This window comes from Macrobrachium rosenbergii, chromosome 37 (assembly GCF_040412425.1).
Source record: "Macrobrachium rosenbergii isolate ZJJX-2024 chromosome 37, ASM4041242v1, whole genome shotgun sequence".
In the NCBI taxonomy this organism is placed as follows: domain Eukaryota; kingdom Metazoa; phylum Arthropoda; class Malacostraca; order Decapoda; family Palaemonidae; genus Macrobrachium; species Macrobrachium rosenbergii.
Genome location: NC_089777.1, coordinates 1,730,208 through 1,743,829, shown reverse-complemented (window position 1 = coordinate 1,743,829; position 13,622 = coordinate 1,730,208). Strand labels below are relative to the sequence as shown.

Sequence of the window (13,622 nt, the reverse complement as noted above, 5' to 3'; positions counted from 1 at the left end):
AGTACTTGCTAGGCCTTTCAACACAGCGGTCCTTTACTAGGACCGTTGGGTCGAAAGGCCTAGCAACCACCCGTTGTTTCATTTTTCCCTCATGGTATTTACCTTATATATATATATATATATATATATATATATATATATATATATATATATATATATATATATAAACTTTAAAATATTTGTTATAACAGAATTCCATCTAATAAAAGTTGCCCATAAAAATACGAAAAGAAAGTAGACTTTCTACCCCCGTAAAGGGAAATAGTAGTTTCCAGAATATAAAACTAGAAAATCTACCCTCTTTCGTGTTGTTATGGGCAACTTTTTTATGTAAATATAGACATATATGCATACATGTATGTATATATGTGTATGTATATTATATATATAACTATATATAACTTATATATATATATATATATATATATATATATATATATATATATATATATATATACATATTGATTTCGAACTACTTGACTATTTTCTTGCAGTAGCGTCCATCATACTGATGCACAATGTCCTTCCAGTGACTGGTTCCGTTTCCCGTCGTGCTGCGTGTGTAAATGCTATGACCTGCCAGAAGAGCTCCTGATGCCGAGGAAGTCGAGCCGGAAACTGGTAAGTTATATTTTTTCACCATGTCTTTATTCTGTCATATTCAGGTCTCCTCAATACACTTTCCAAAGAAGCATCGTAGCAGTTTCCGCTGATGTTGGAGGATGGCAGTGCAACAGACACAATTGCGATGGTGTTCAAGTTCCCTGTGATTGTTCTTAGATTACTTTGAATGTGGCTGAATTTTTCCACGGCTGGTCTTTTTCAAGTTTATTTAGAAAAAATAATTTACATCAAGCGGAAATTTATGGTCATAATACGTTAGGGAATTTATATATATATATATATATATATATATATATATATATATATATATATATATATATATATATATATATATATATATATGTATCTATATATATATACATATATTGTCATATAAATATGAATATTATTATAATCACCAAAAACTGTTCTCCCCTTTAGAGCGAATGATGCTAGGTTAGTAGCCCCCTGCCCTTTTCTTTCACCCCAACTGATGGTGCTAGGTCGACAGGCGAATGTCAATCCATAATTGAAAAACGGACCTTGCTGATGCGAGCCCAATGCTTTGCCACTGACATGCTGCACTCATATATATTGATGTGTTGATGCAGTCCATCTCAAAACCAAAACAGCTAATATAAAATGCTCCACTAACCAGGGGTGGCATAGAGAAGACACAACACAAAAGTAACTGCTACATTCATACTTTTATGTTTTGTGGTATATTTCCACAAAATTAGCCACTTCATACACTTACACAGAGGGTTCATCAGCAGAAGATTGCATTTCCTTACACACAATGCTTCATTCTCTATCATGCACACCTCACGCCCTCACTGGATATGAAAGCCTTTCATTTCCAGTGTCTTTCAGATGAAACTTGCCTTGTGCTAGGATGGGCTCCCACTCCTAGAGCAGCTCGTCAAGTTCCTCTCCAGTGCCTTTTTCATCTCACCTGACCAACCCGTTTAACACTTCTGATTTTTGTTCTTACTCTAATCTTTTTGCCATTTCCTCCAGGTGTTTCCTTATTTTCAACCTTTCAATTTTATGCCAAATACACTACACAGTCATTTCACCTGAACAGTTTTAGCCCTTTTTTTATTTGCATTCAAAATCTGCACTCCAATTCCTTTAAAAAGAGTTCAGCAATCCATCATACATTCCAGCTTTGAGTATCATGGACAATTTAAGTCTCTTTTCAGTCTTTTGCACACCCTATGCCACCTTTCTTGATTCACCTGCTCTGCAACTCGCCTCTTTCATCCTAGCATCATCCATATCTATAGGAATCAATCATTGCCATTCTTCCACCACCCATTATTAATATTCATTACTTCTTGTTTTCTTGTACCCTCATAACTTTACTCTTGTAAATACCTTCGGACTCTTTAACTAGTTCCTGCAGCTCCTATTCACTATCCCAAATCTACATTCTGTCACCTGTGAGCATTAGCCATTCCACACGCCATTCATGACTCATTTCCTTACCCTATAACTTTGCACCTGCATCTGCCATCCCTTCTCTTAGTTCTTGTATCGCTCCACCCATAAAGATTTTGAACAGTCAGGAAAACATATCACACCCTTAACCCCACCTTCAAGCCAAAGTGGTCACTCTTCCTTCTACATATTCTAACATTCCACACGTCCATCACAAAAACTTTTAATTGCTCTTGAACACCTATATTCTGTACCATACGTTCTTAACATCCTCCATATTGCTACCCTGTCCAATCCATCATAAGTTTTTTCTAGATCCAAGCAAGTCACATATAGCTTTTTTTCTTTCCTTTCAAACATCTCGCATAACTCTTCCATATCAAACACTTGCTCCACACACACTGTCTTCCATATATAAACCAGCATTGTTCTTCCCCCATGAATCATTCGCATCTTACGCTCTAAATCAAACCTTTACATCTCCCTTAGTAAACTGGGTGATGTTATGATATTCTTACACCTGTCGCCTTTACCTTTATACAATGGAACCATTATTCCTCTCATACATCCCTTAGGAACCTTTCCATCATCCAGACATACCTTGCAAATCCTGTTCAGCCAAAGTGCGGTGGCATCTTGCAACGCCAGTAACCCCTGGTGTATTCCATTCTTCCAGCTCTTAATCGCTGTCCTTGCATCTTCAACAAAAATTTTCAAAAACATTCTCACGCGTGCGATTACCCTTCTGATCCTTGCTTCATTCAGTTTTGCCTGGATTCTGTTTTACAGATTCAACAAACCTTCAAAACAGTGCAATTTACATGCAGTCAGCAAATTACCCGAACTTTTACAATGTAAATTTGACTACTTAGTAGAGTACTTTAAGATAACTCCTGTTCGTACGATATCCAAAGGGGACAGGGCCCACGGTTAAATAATTAAGTAAACATGGCATCAAGTTTTCAGATCCAAATCTGAACGGTTGTTGAACACTATTTATAATCTATTATTGCATTACTTTCCTGGGTATTGAGTTGGTCAAGAGAACAACGCTTGTTGGAGTACTAACACTGGAGAACTGTTGGACCTTTCTAGAATTAACAGTATCCTTTCTTGTTTCCTAATCACCGGCAGTTTGGTCCTACATCTGGAAGGATTGTATATTTAACACCAACTCTCATCGAAAATCACATCCTCTACCAAAAAAAGCTCATATGCTAGCTATTATAACCATTTTAAAAGAGACTTTTCCCCACTGGCAGAGACAGTACGTTGATGCCACTTCTTCGACGTTCTTTTAATTCTAAACCTGTCAAGAGAAAACGATTGTGTTTTATTGCAATAAGAATAGTGTTAGGTATTTTCGGACATGTATACTCTCCCGCTGAAATTCATTTCGTTCATAAATCATCGTCGATGTTAATGTAATTTAGAAACGTGGCATATGTTTTTACAGGTGCTGCCAATAATTCCTGTCAGCTTAAAGCAGGTCATTTTCGGGATGGTTAAGCCGTTTAATCATAATGAAGGATTATTCTCTTAAAGACGAGTTCTGCCTGGAGCATCCCGAGAAGTAGCTTGGAACGTTTACAAGTACTTCATCACGGAAAAAAAGAACAACGGTCCCTTATACGACGTTTCAAAAGCAGCTAACGTCTACTGGAGCAACGAAGCTTAAATCGACTATTCATTGTATTGTTAAAGAAGCTGAAGAGACGGAAGAATATGAAACTCCTGTTTTCCCACAGAAAACACGCTTAAGATCAAAACCGGTGACAAACTTAGATGACTTTGATAAGTGTGCTTTACGAAAGACAGTGCTAAATTTCTACCTCAGAGAGGAAATTCCCACACTCGAAAAATTTTTGTTTGCATTTAAAGAAAATATAGGATTCAGTGGATGCAAGGAATCATTATGGAAAATATTAAAACAAATTGGGTTTAGATACGGAAAGGTGAATGGAAGAAATTTTCTCATGGAACGAACAGATGTGGTCAGTGCACGGACGAAATTTCTACGGACAATGAAAAAGTTCGAGAGGATGGATATAAATCCGTGATTTATGTCGATGAAACTTTTATTATCACAATTATATGACTTCGATAACAGCGAAGGAACAGTAATAAAAAACTATAATAGATGACGTAACTCAAAAACATTGCTCAGTACAGCATCCAAATAAACGAAATATAGGTTTCCAATTTTCTTGCATTTACCATTTTCATATATTGAAAATTTTTTTTATCTAAAATTTAAGTGGGACAACAAAAGTTCATTCACAACTTTCTAATATAGTACACGTGCTTGATAACAGGCGCAAACAAAGAGCTTGAAGTCCGAAGGTTAATCCAGGATTTACAAAGTCAATTTAAGACAACATTAGGTATTCCCAAAGGTAATCGGCTTCTCTTGACAGATGTAGGATTGAAAGGACATCCTTCTCTGTCAGAGGGCAGTCTCTCTTCCTAAAATGGTCATACTATAGTAGCCTACCCAGTATTAAGGGGTCTTAAGAATATCTCAGATTTCATTTTACCAATGATGAGAGGGTGGTCTCATTTAGCAACATTTTTTCTGTTCACTTGCACTCAAAATTTAGCTCACTTTGCACTGTAACCTTTATTCATGATTTTGTTTCAAAAACAAGACATGATTACAGTAGTATGCCTTTATAGGCTCATAACTCTTGAATTATGTCTCTATGAAGACATCTGCTTAAAAATAAGGAATGGACTTCATTCCTTTCTTCATGTATCTTGATTTTAACCACGACTCAGCTATGTTTTCAATTATATGTCAAGAGATCTAAATAAGGAAAAATCAGTGTCAAACACAGTGTGGCTTCATTCTGACCTTGATAATGTAATGATCCAATAAAGCACTCCACTTTTTAGTTACTATTGTGATAAAACAAATTATTGAACACCCATCATTACACATTCTGGACCTGTTTATCTTGAATTAACATAAAAAATTACTGACAAATTCTTTACTTCTAAGCCTTCAAATTGCCATTACAAAATTTCTTGTTATACCACCTACGAGGCTATGACTGTTATTCATTTCTACCTCCTGCTCCCAATCACGCCTAAGTATTTTCTATCAGGACGTGTTGTACTTAACTTCAAGGGAAAACTTTTTTCATATTAAGAACAAATTCAGATATTTGTCTCCAGAAATGACTGGTCCTATGCCAAAAGTTGTCAACAACTGCTATTTCAACCTTCTTCATCCATTCTGATGGATTTGTAGCTTACTCTTCTACTAAAACCATTGTTTTCCCAATTATTCCTGATCTTCCTACTGTCTGTTTCTAATCTGGCGCTACCCATATAACCTATATTCATGAGGCTCATAAGGTTCTTGCACCCTTGGAGGTCAGCTACCCACAACTCCCTGGATCATATTCTTGTACAGTTTGATTAACGAAATTGCAAAGTGACTCTTGCTCCTCTTAGTATTTTTTGCAACTCACTGAATTCTGCTCTTAGACCCCTTCTTGGCAACATACATTGGTTTAACCAATGAAAACTACCATATAGTAACAATACATTATCACTAATGTACTGTACTAGGAATTTTTTCAAATGTAGAAATCATTTCCCCCTCTTTCAAGTCACTGGTAAGAATTCACTGTCCATCTTACTGACAATTAATTACCATTGTGGAAGGATTCTGGAAGATCTCTTGCCAGTGTTTTCTACATCTCTAATGAGTCTATAAAATCACTCCTGGCTAAATAACTGATGTCTGTATTTCTTCTTTTAGCCCTATTGCCATTCCCTCTCAGTCTTGGATTATTTACTCCTCACCTGCCAGCTCTGCTCTTGAGACCATATTTAAATGGATATCAAATAACACAGTTAGATTCAGTGCTTCCTAAACAGTTCCTAACTATTAATAGAATCTATAACTTTTTTTGTTGTTTGGTTGTTCATGTCACTTCAAGCTTGTCTTGAAGTAGCATTAATGCCTAAACATTACTAAATTTTAGTAGGAAGAATGTGCTTTATTGAGATTTCACAAGTTTTAAATTTCAGTTATTGACTCTACCAGGTTTTACTACCATTTCTATTTCAAAAACTTTCATAACTCGTAGCTGACACCATGCCCTCGGGTATGTTCATTCAGTTTGTGTAAATTAAATTTCCGTTATAGGATGCAGGATTTGCTGTTATTTTAAAGCTGAGTTCTTGCATTTTATTGGAGCAAGTCTAATAGAAAACAGGAAGTGATTCAGCCAAAGTGACAAGTTGAAGTTAGTGAAAAATGAGCTAAGGAAGGTTGCTGCAAAACAATATACAACAAAAGACTGACTGAACATTTTTTGCACCATGATATACATTAATTTTCAAATGATATGGAATACTTTGCTATTTATAGAGCTACTTTGCAATAGCACACAAAAATCAGATGAACATCACTGCTTTTTGTATGACAGAGAGAGAGAGAGAGAGAGAGAGAGAGAGAGAGATTGCTGTGCACAAGTGTGTTTGCTTTATAGTTACTTCCATCAAATGACATTTATATATATATATATATACTTTGTATATATAAATATATACATAAATATATTTATAATATATATATATATATATAAATAGTATATATATATATATATATATGATACTGTAAAGGACCTCATTCAAACTGGATGGTATCTAATGGTGTATTTATTCATATAAATATATTATAATATTTCTTGGATAAACATATCCACATTATCAATATATATCCGTATATATATATATGATAATATATATATATATATATATATATGTTTGTCATATATATAGATATAATATATATATATATATAATAAATATATATTATATATATATATATATATATATAATATATATATATATATATATTATATATATATATATATATTATATATATATATATATATATATATATATATATATATATATATATATATATATATATATATATATATATATATATACACACACACACACACAATGAAGGCAGGGGAAGCACACCAACAGGTCAAGAAAGTCATATTTGTTCAGTTGCAACGTTTCAAAGCCAACCAGCAGGCATCATTTTCAAGCTACAAAGTAATAATACCTAAGTAGTACAATAAAATTAAGTGACAAATATTAAAATACACAATATAAGTTACAATAAAACAAACACAGCTAAAAATATGAATAAGAACCAACCATTGAGTGTGGAGGCAGAGGAAGGACTGACCAAAAACGTAAACAATTCACGGGAGATAAACAGGTGTAAAGGTGGGTCTTCAGTGAGGGGACCAGTTTTTTTTTATAAACAATGATTCATTAATTGTTAAAAGCCTATGATTGGAGACTCTGCCCAAACCGTTAAAGTCTTTGGTTTATTTGCATTTATCGGTATGATCCATGCGTTGGAAAATTCGGGATTTGAAAGTTTAGTACCAGTTCTATAGCTCACAGCCCTATGACTGTCGACTCGTACCTTAAGTAACCTGTGACGATCCAATATAGGTTCTTCAATTACACTGAGTACAAGTAAACATATATAACATTAACACGAGGCCATTAATGGATCCAAACGGTCTTTGAAGCTGAAAAGGCTACCGATATTCAGTGGGTTTGTGGGTATAATTTTGATTTTCATGGCAGGGATATGACCGGATATTAAAGCTTGGAGTTCTTTATGAAAGGTTGTATCATGAATTAAAGGAAGACTGGAATAGAAAGGTAATTTAGGAACGTGAGGAGTAGGATGACGTGGAACAAAAATTTTATTTAAAAATTTGGAGATGTGTTTAAAGAATAAGTGGGTGGGAAAGCAGTTGCTGTTGAAATATTTTTGCAAGAACGTGATTTCATTGTGGAAAGCTTGCCAACTAGAGGATAAAGCAAAGGCTCAGTGAAGCATGGTTAATAAGGCATTAATCTTAAAATCAAGAGAACAAAACTATAAACATTTGTATGAAGACCAGTGAATGTCTCTTTTTTAAAAACAGAAGTAGCGAAGCCTTGAGATGATTGTGTTATTAGAATATCTAAAAAATGTAACTGGTTGTTGGTTTCGTGTTCAGTCATGAATTTAATATCAAGGTGAAATGAACTGATGAAACCAACTTCTAAAAAGTGCAAACGTGTCTTCTACATACCACTTATAAAATAGTGGATGGTAACTAAGGGGACAAGTATCAAGCATGTGCTCTTCCAGCGAGCACAAGAAGATGGGTCCAAATGGAGAGCCCATAGCCATACTATCAATTTGTGAGTAAGAACAACCGTTAAAAACAAAACCGGTGTCCCACACAGCTAAATCTAAAAGTTAATTGAAATTGTTCTTACAGAACCCATTAAAAACTCTTGTCCCCATTACTTGGGACTATCTCCGATTTTCACTTACAGTATATAATATAACAGTATATAATATAGATATGTTAACGATGTTTTAGCTGTTTTACCTGCTGGTAGGCTACTGATGTAAATGACTTTTCTGGTTTTGAAACCATAACCGGGTACCATCCATTAAATTTACTTTAGAATTATCAAATTGCTTCCCTTTCTTAGATGTTTTAATACATAGAGAACCATTTCAATGCAAATTCAGTATTTATAGGAAACCAACCAACAACTTAACTTTTGGTCCACTTCTATTCAGGCCACCATCTTAATAACAAATATCAATTTTTTCTTCTTTGTTTTTATGAGCATTGCGCATTGTTAGTCCCAAGTATTTGGATCAAGAAATCGAATACATAAGAACAATAGGGACAGGTTTATGTTACCCTTCACATATACTAAATATTCGCTATAATAAAGCTCACAAAAAGTTTTATAGTGAAAGTAACATGAAGAAAGAAACCCCCTAGAACATTCTTAGCCTGCCTTATTTTAGTGGTTTTGAAACCATAAAGTCATTGTTAAAATCTTTTAATATCAACCTGGGTTTTTCCTATAACATGCTAAAAGGAATGTTATTAAAAAATAGCCCTAAAGAAAGCAACAACGTAATATGCAAAATTCCAAGCTTGGACTGTCCTTTTTATATCGGTCAGTCATGCAGTGAGAATTAAACAGCATTAGTATTCTGACAAAACTTGGCAAACATCCAGTACAATATTCATTCATTTAAGTGAAAATTCTCACAGGATAAACTGGACTGGCAGTTAAGTGATTGCCAGACTGAAAGATTTCTCTTCATGAAATCTTTTAAAATCTGCTATTACACAGACTTCCAGTTATAATTTTAAACTTAGCCCTGGCATGTGTTATTTGGACCTCTGCATTACCAAAGTGTTCAAGTATGACCTTAAAGATAAAATCACCAACTTAATTACTGAATAATTACCTTATATATTTTCTATGTATTCGTATGTTTAATAGTTTTTAAAAATTTTTATTTTGCAAAAATTTTTATTGTTTACCAAAAGGAGAATATATTAAGTGTTGTACTTTTATAAACATATGTAATCAGCTTATTCATTCCAAGGTCATTTTTGGTGGTCAGTCTTTTCACCTGTATTATCCTTTAATTGACTCCTCCCTGCTTCCGAGCCGTTAGGCCTAATCTTTTGTAAACCTTTTCAAAGATTTAGCCTGGTTTTGGTAGGACCATTAATTCTTCAACTGTTGGATTGCAGGTGTATCTGTTTCATTTATAACCCCCATCCTCATGGGATATCTTTATGTCATCTGTCATTTATACCAGCTTTCTTGTAAACTTATGTAAAAATTCTTGAGTTTATGTATAATATATAAATATATATAATTATATATATATATATATATATATATATATATATATATATATATATATATATATATAATATATATATTTATATATTTATATATATATATATATATATAATATATTTAATATATATATATATATATATATATATATATATATATATATATATATATATATATATATATATATATATATATATATATACTGTATATATATTGTAATAACCACTCTGCACACTTGAAAACTTCCTTGAAGGAAGCATTCCAAAGAAAGTTAATGATGTACTCAACTTTTGGATGCCATGCAACTTGGGAAAGGAGTGAGGGTCTGCCTTTTTAATGAGGGCCACTAAAATAATTCTCAGGCCATGTAGAGGGAGAGTGGTTTGTTTGTGCTAAGGTGCAGGAAAAATACAATCATCTGGGATGTTTGCTGTGACATCTAGGTAAACCTTAAATGCTTAACCAGGCATAATATTTTATGTGACATACTAAGTTCCTTTATCAGAAAAGGGATTTTCCCTTTAAAAACGTCCTCATTCTTGGCCAGGAATAATAGGCCAGTAAACAACAGTAAATGATAACTAGGTGTATGAGTGGTAAAATGTTGTCCTTGTCTAAGAGAGCCCAGTACTCTAATCTGAGCTCCAGATGCCAAAGCAGTCAACCTTGCAGGAGCTGGCCTTTGCAGTACTGTATAAAAGACTGGAGAATGGAATTAACATTTTCCATATTAGAATCAATTCCAGAACCATAAGGCAAGGGTTCCATCAATGTTGCCTTGTATGCCATGATTGTTGAAATAATAAGGTGCTTGACCTCAAAAGATGAAAAATGTAAAACTGTCTTAACAGGTTGGGTTCTCAGTGTGGAAGTAACCTAACCACATTTTCCATGCTGACTGGTGTGTTGGAGAGATGAAGTCAGTAGTTGCTACACTAGGTACCTGGCAATGTTAGGCAAATAATCTTCACAGTAGACTAGATTTAAAATTCCATTTGAAGGTCACTGCTCAGAAAGGAGGATGCTTAGGTGACTTCTCCTCCTCCTGTCTGGGACAGAATAATGGATGGCAATAGAATTTATTCTCTTATCTGCTGTTGAAGAAATAAGGAACCAATGACTGTTTGGCTAATTCAGGACTACTAGGCAAGTGGTTCTGTTGAAAGCTAGTACCTGTAGATTGTTCAAAGCTTTTGAAATCTGGGACAATGAAGGAAAAAGGTATATCATCCTCCATTTGTTCCAGTCTTGTAGGAATGCATCTCTTGCTATTGCCTGAATGTCCAGGTTCAGAGACACATACACTGGAAGTTGATGGTTCTCGCACTGGCAAACAAGTCCACTGCTGGATTGCGTAAGCATGTTACCAATTACTGACTTGAGAGAAGCTCAGCATGAGCCTAACCTCTTGATATAAGACATTGAAGTCGTATTGTCTAGGACAACAAAATGTTGGTTTCTTTTGGAGGTTTCAATTTTCTGAGATAGAAAGATAGCCAATAGCCCCAGGCCAGGTGACCATCTTCCCCCTAACTGACAGTCCTCTCAATATCCTCCCCAACCTTTCAAGGAGGCATCTGTATGTATTATCACTCGTATGAACGGTGGAGTCAGGTCAACCTGTTTGCCAGAGACCCCTTCTAGATCCATGGACAGAGTATCTTCCCATTTTCAGAAGAAGGCAATCTCAAAGCCTTTAAACCCTACAGTCACAATTTCAGGATTAGATCTACCATGGACCCTAAGTGTAACAGGCCCAGACTTCGTTGCAAGTTGTCATCAGGAAAAGCTGGGCTGTGCAAGGAATCTTCTCAGATCCTTCCTTATTCTGGTTTGAGTGCTGTTGGGAAGAGACAGCTATCTGCAAAGAGTAGCACAACAAAGTCCCAGCTTCAGAAAAAGTCTGCTGGATGTAAGGTGGGGACTTGTTCCTATTAACCTGTTAAGCATCCGCCCCGGATGAGCTCGCTGCTAACGTACCGTCACGCTTTTTCTTGCAATTAGCGGTCATATCACTGATGATAGTTTTTCAAAGTTAATATTAATTTTTATGCTTATAATTCGTACTGTAGTTAAGAGTAGGAATTTTATTAAATGATGGGATAAAAAACTATTAATACTACTATTATTTTATTTCATAAGACTACAAAATACTGAACGAAAAGTGTTATACATACATGCACTATTATTCTTTTGTATGCCAATCTCTAAAGCAAGGGACTACACACAATCCATCTATGTACTCGTGATTGTGGAGACAAATGTTCTACATTCTCATCTAGAAACTGATTTGCAAATCTGTTTGTTTCTTTCACGAGGTAATCAATGATTTCATCATCAAATTATTTCTCAAAAATTCTAATGGATTCTCTTTATCCTCAACTGAAAATTTCATGCTGGGATCAGCAAGAAAAGTAAAGGGATCTCTCTCTCTCTCTCTCTCTCTCCCTCTCGGAGTCCAGTCACTCGGCAATGAGAAGTCATCTTCACTTCCATATCCGGAAGAAAAGTTTGTTTCTTCAATATCCTCATCATGGAGGATTCAGGACTAGAGCTCTCATCATCAAATATGTCTTCAGTATCAGACACCTCGTCTAGGATTTGATTTATCTCACCTGAAGACATACGCCTCCTCTTTGTGACATTCATTGAGAAAGACGTCAAGGTAATGTTGTCTCAAAAACCCCCAGTACTGAAAAAAAATAGTCATCTAGGCATCAGCGACCAACTGGAAAGAGTTGCCAGGGAGGAAATAAGTCATCAATTACAGCTTACATGTTCTGAGGAGTGTTGCAAATGATGTTCCAACATTTTCCATACCAGTAAACGTAAAGGGCTGACAGCTTGAAAAGCAGAGTTAAAGTCTTGAGCTGTTATACCCTTGAAGGCGCTACGAGTAGATCCTCAGAAAAACGTGCTTGATGTGGGTGGCAACAAGTTAAGCAAACTTTTGACTGGAGTTGGTCAACTACCACTCTCAGGTTTCATCAGCACACTTCTCTGATGGCTCCCCAGATTAGACAATCATCTAGGTGGCCACCAGTTAAAATACGTCATTCCTGAGCTCCCATAAAATAAGTACAGTACATATATATAAAAATTTACGCAAACAATACATTTGTTCAAATCTGATGGGTCATGGATCACCCTTCAACCGGAGGAATGCTTCTTGGGGATGCTGAAGAGTGGTGGCAAATAAAGCTGTTATTATGGCCCCCCTTTTAGAAGAGGTTCTGGATTTTGAAAAAACTACTTTAGGGGAGAGGAGTGTGAGACCATCTCTACCCTAGCCCATTCAAAATTATACTAAGTCTTCCAAGGGAAGGACTTCTGCATGTTATGCTGTAGAAGACAACCCCAGCCATGCAAGTCCTATAGGGCTCCACCTCTTCCCTTCTTTGTGATATGCAGTCCAGGAGTCGATTTTTCTTTTCCCTGGTAGGAGTGCTGATGCTATTGTTGTCCTTTCTTCTGTTGTCAGAGGGGTCCTTTTTAGTAGTGACTGGAGGCTTTTACGGCTCTGATTCACACCAAGCTTTCTTAGGCTGAGGAAGAGGAAACTCTCAAGGATATTGTTTCTCAGATTCCCCTTTTCCAATTACAGTATATATATTGTGCAATTCTGTTGTCGGGCTCAGTTAATGAATTGTGCGACAACAGACTCTTCAAAAAGGGTCCTAACAGATAGGAGAATAATGAGCTAGGGAGTGAAATGTTGAAGCCCACCAATGCTTCCTTTCAAGCCTTAATGCAACACTCAAGAAAGTTGCAGAGTGCTCCGTATAGGGTCCACATAAGTGTTTTGGCTACTGCAGTGAACTTTGTTCTGGAAGACTCTGGAGGTTTTT

The 13,622-nt window shown here is 35.4% G+C and overlaps 1 protein-coding gene across 1 annotated transcript in view; it reads left to right on the top strand.

The window, feature by feature from the left end:
- The window catches only part of LOC136825246 (protein spaetzle 4-like), a 95,566-nt gene that overhangs the window by 76,073 nt on the left and 5,871 nt on the right, over positions 1–13,622 (top strand). The window contains exon 8 of the mRNA XM_067081284.1: positions 531–621. Within this exon, the coding sequence (XP_066937385.1) occupies positions 531–621 (91 nt within the window). The remainder of the gene's footprint in view (positions 1–530; positions 622–13,622) is intronic.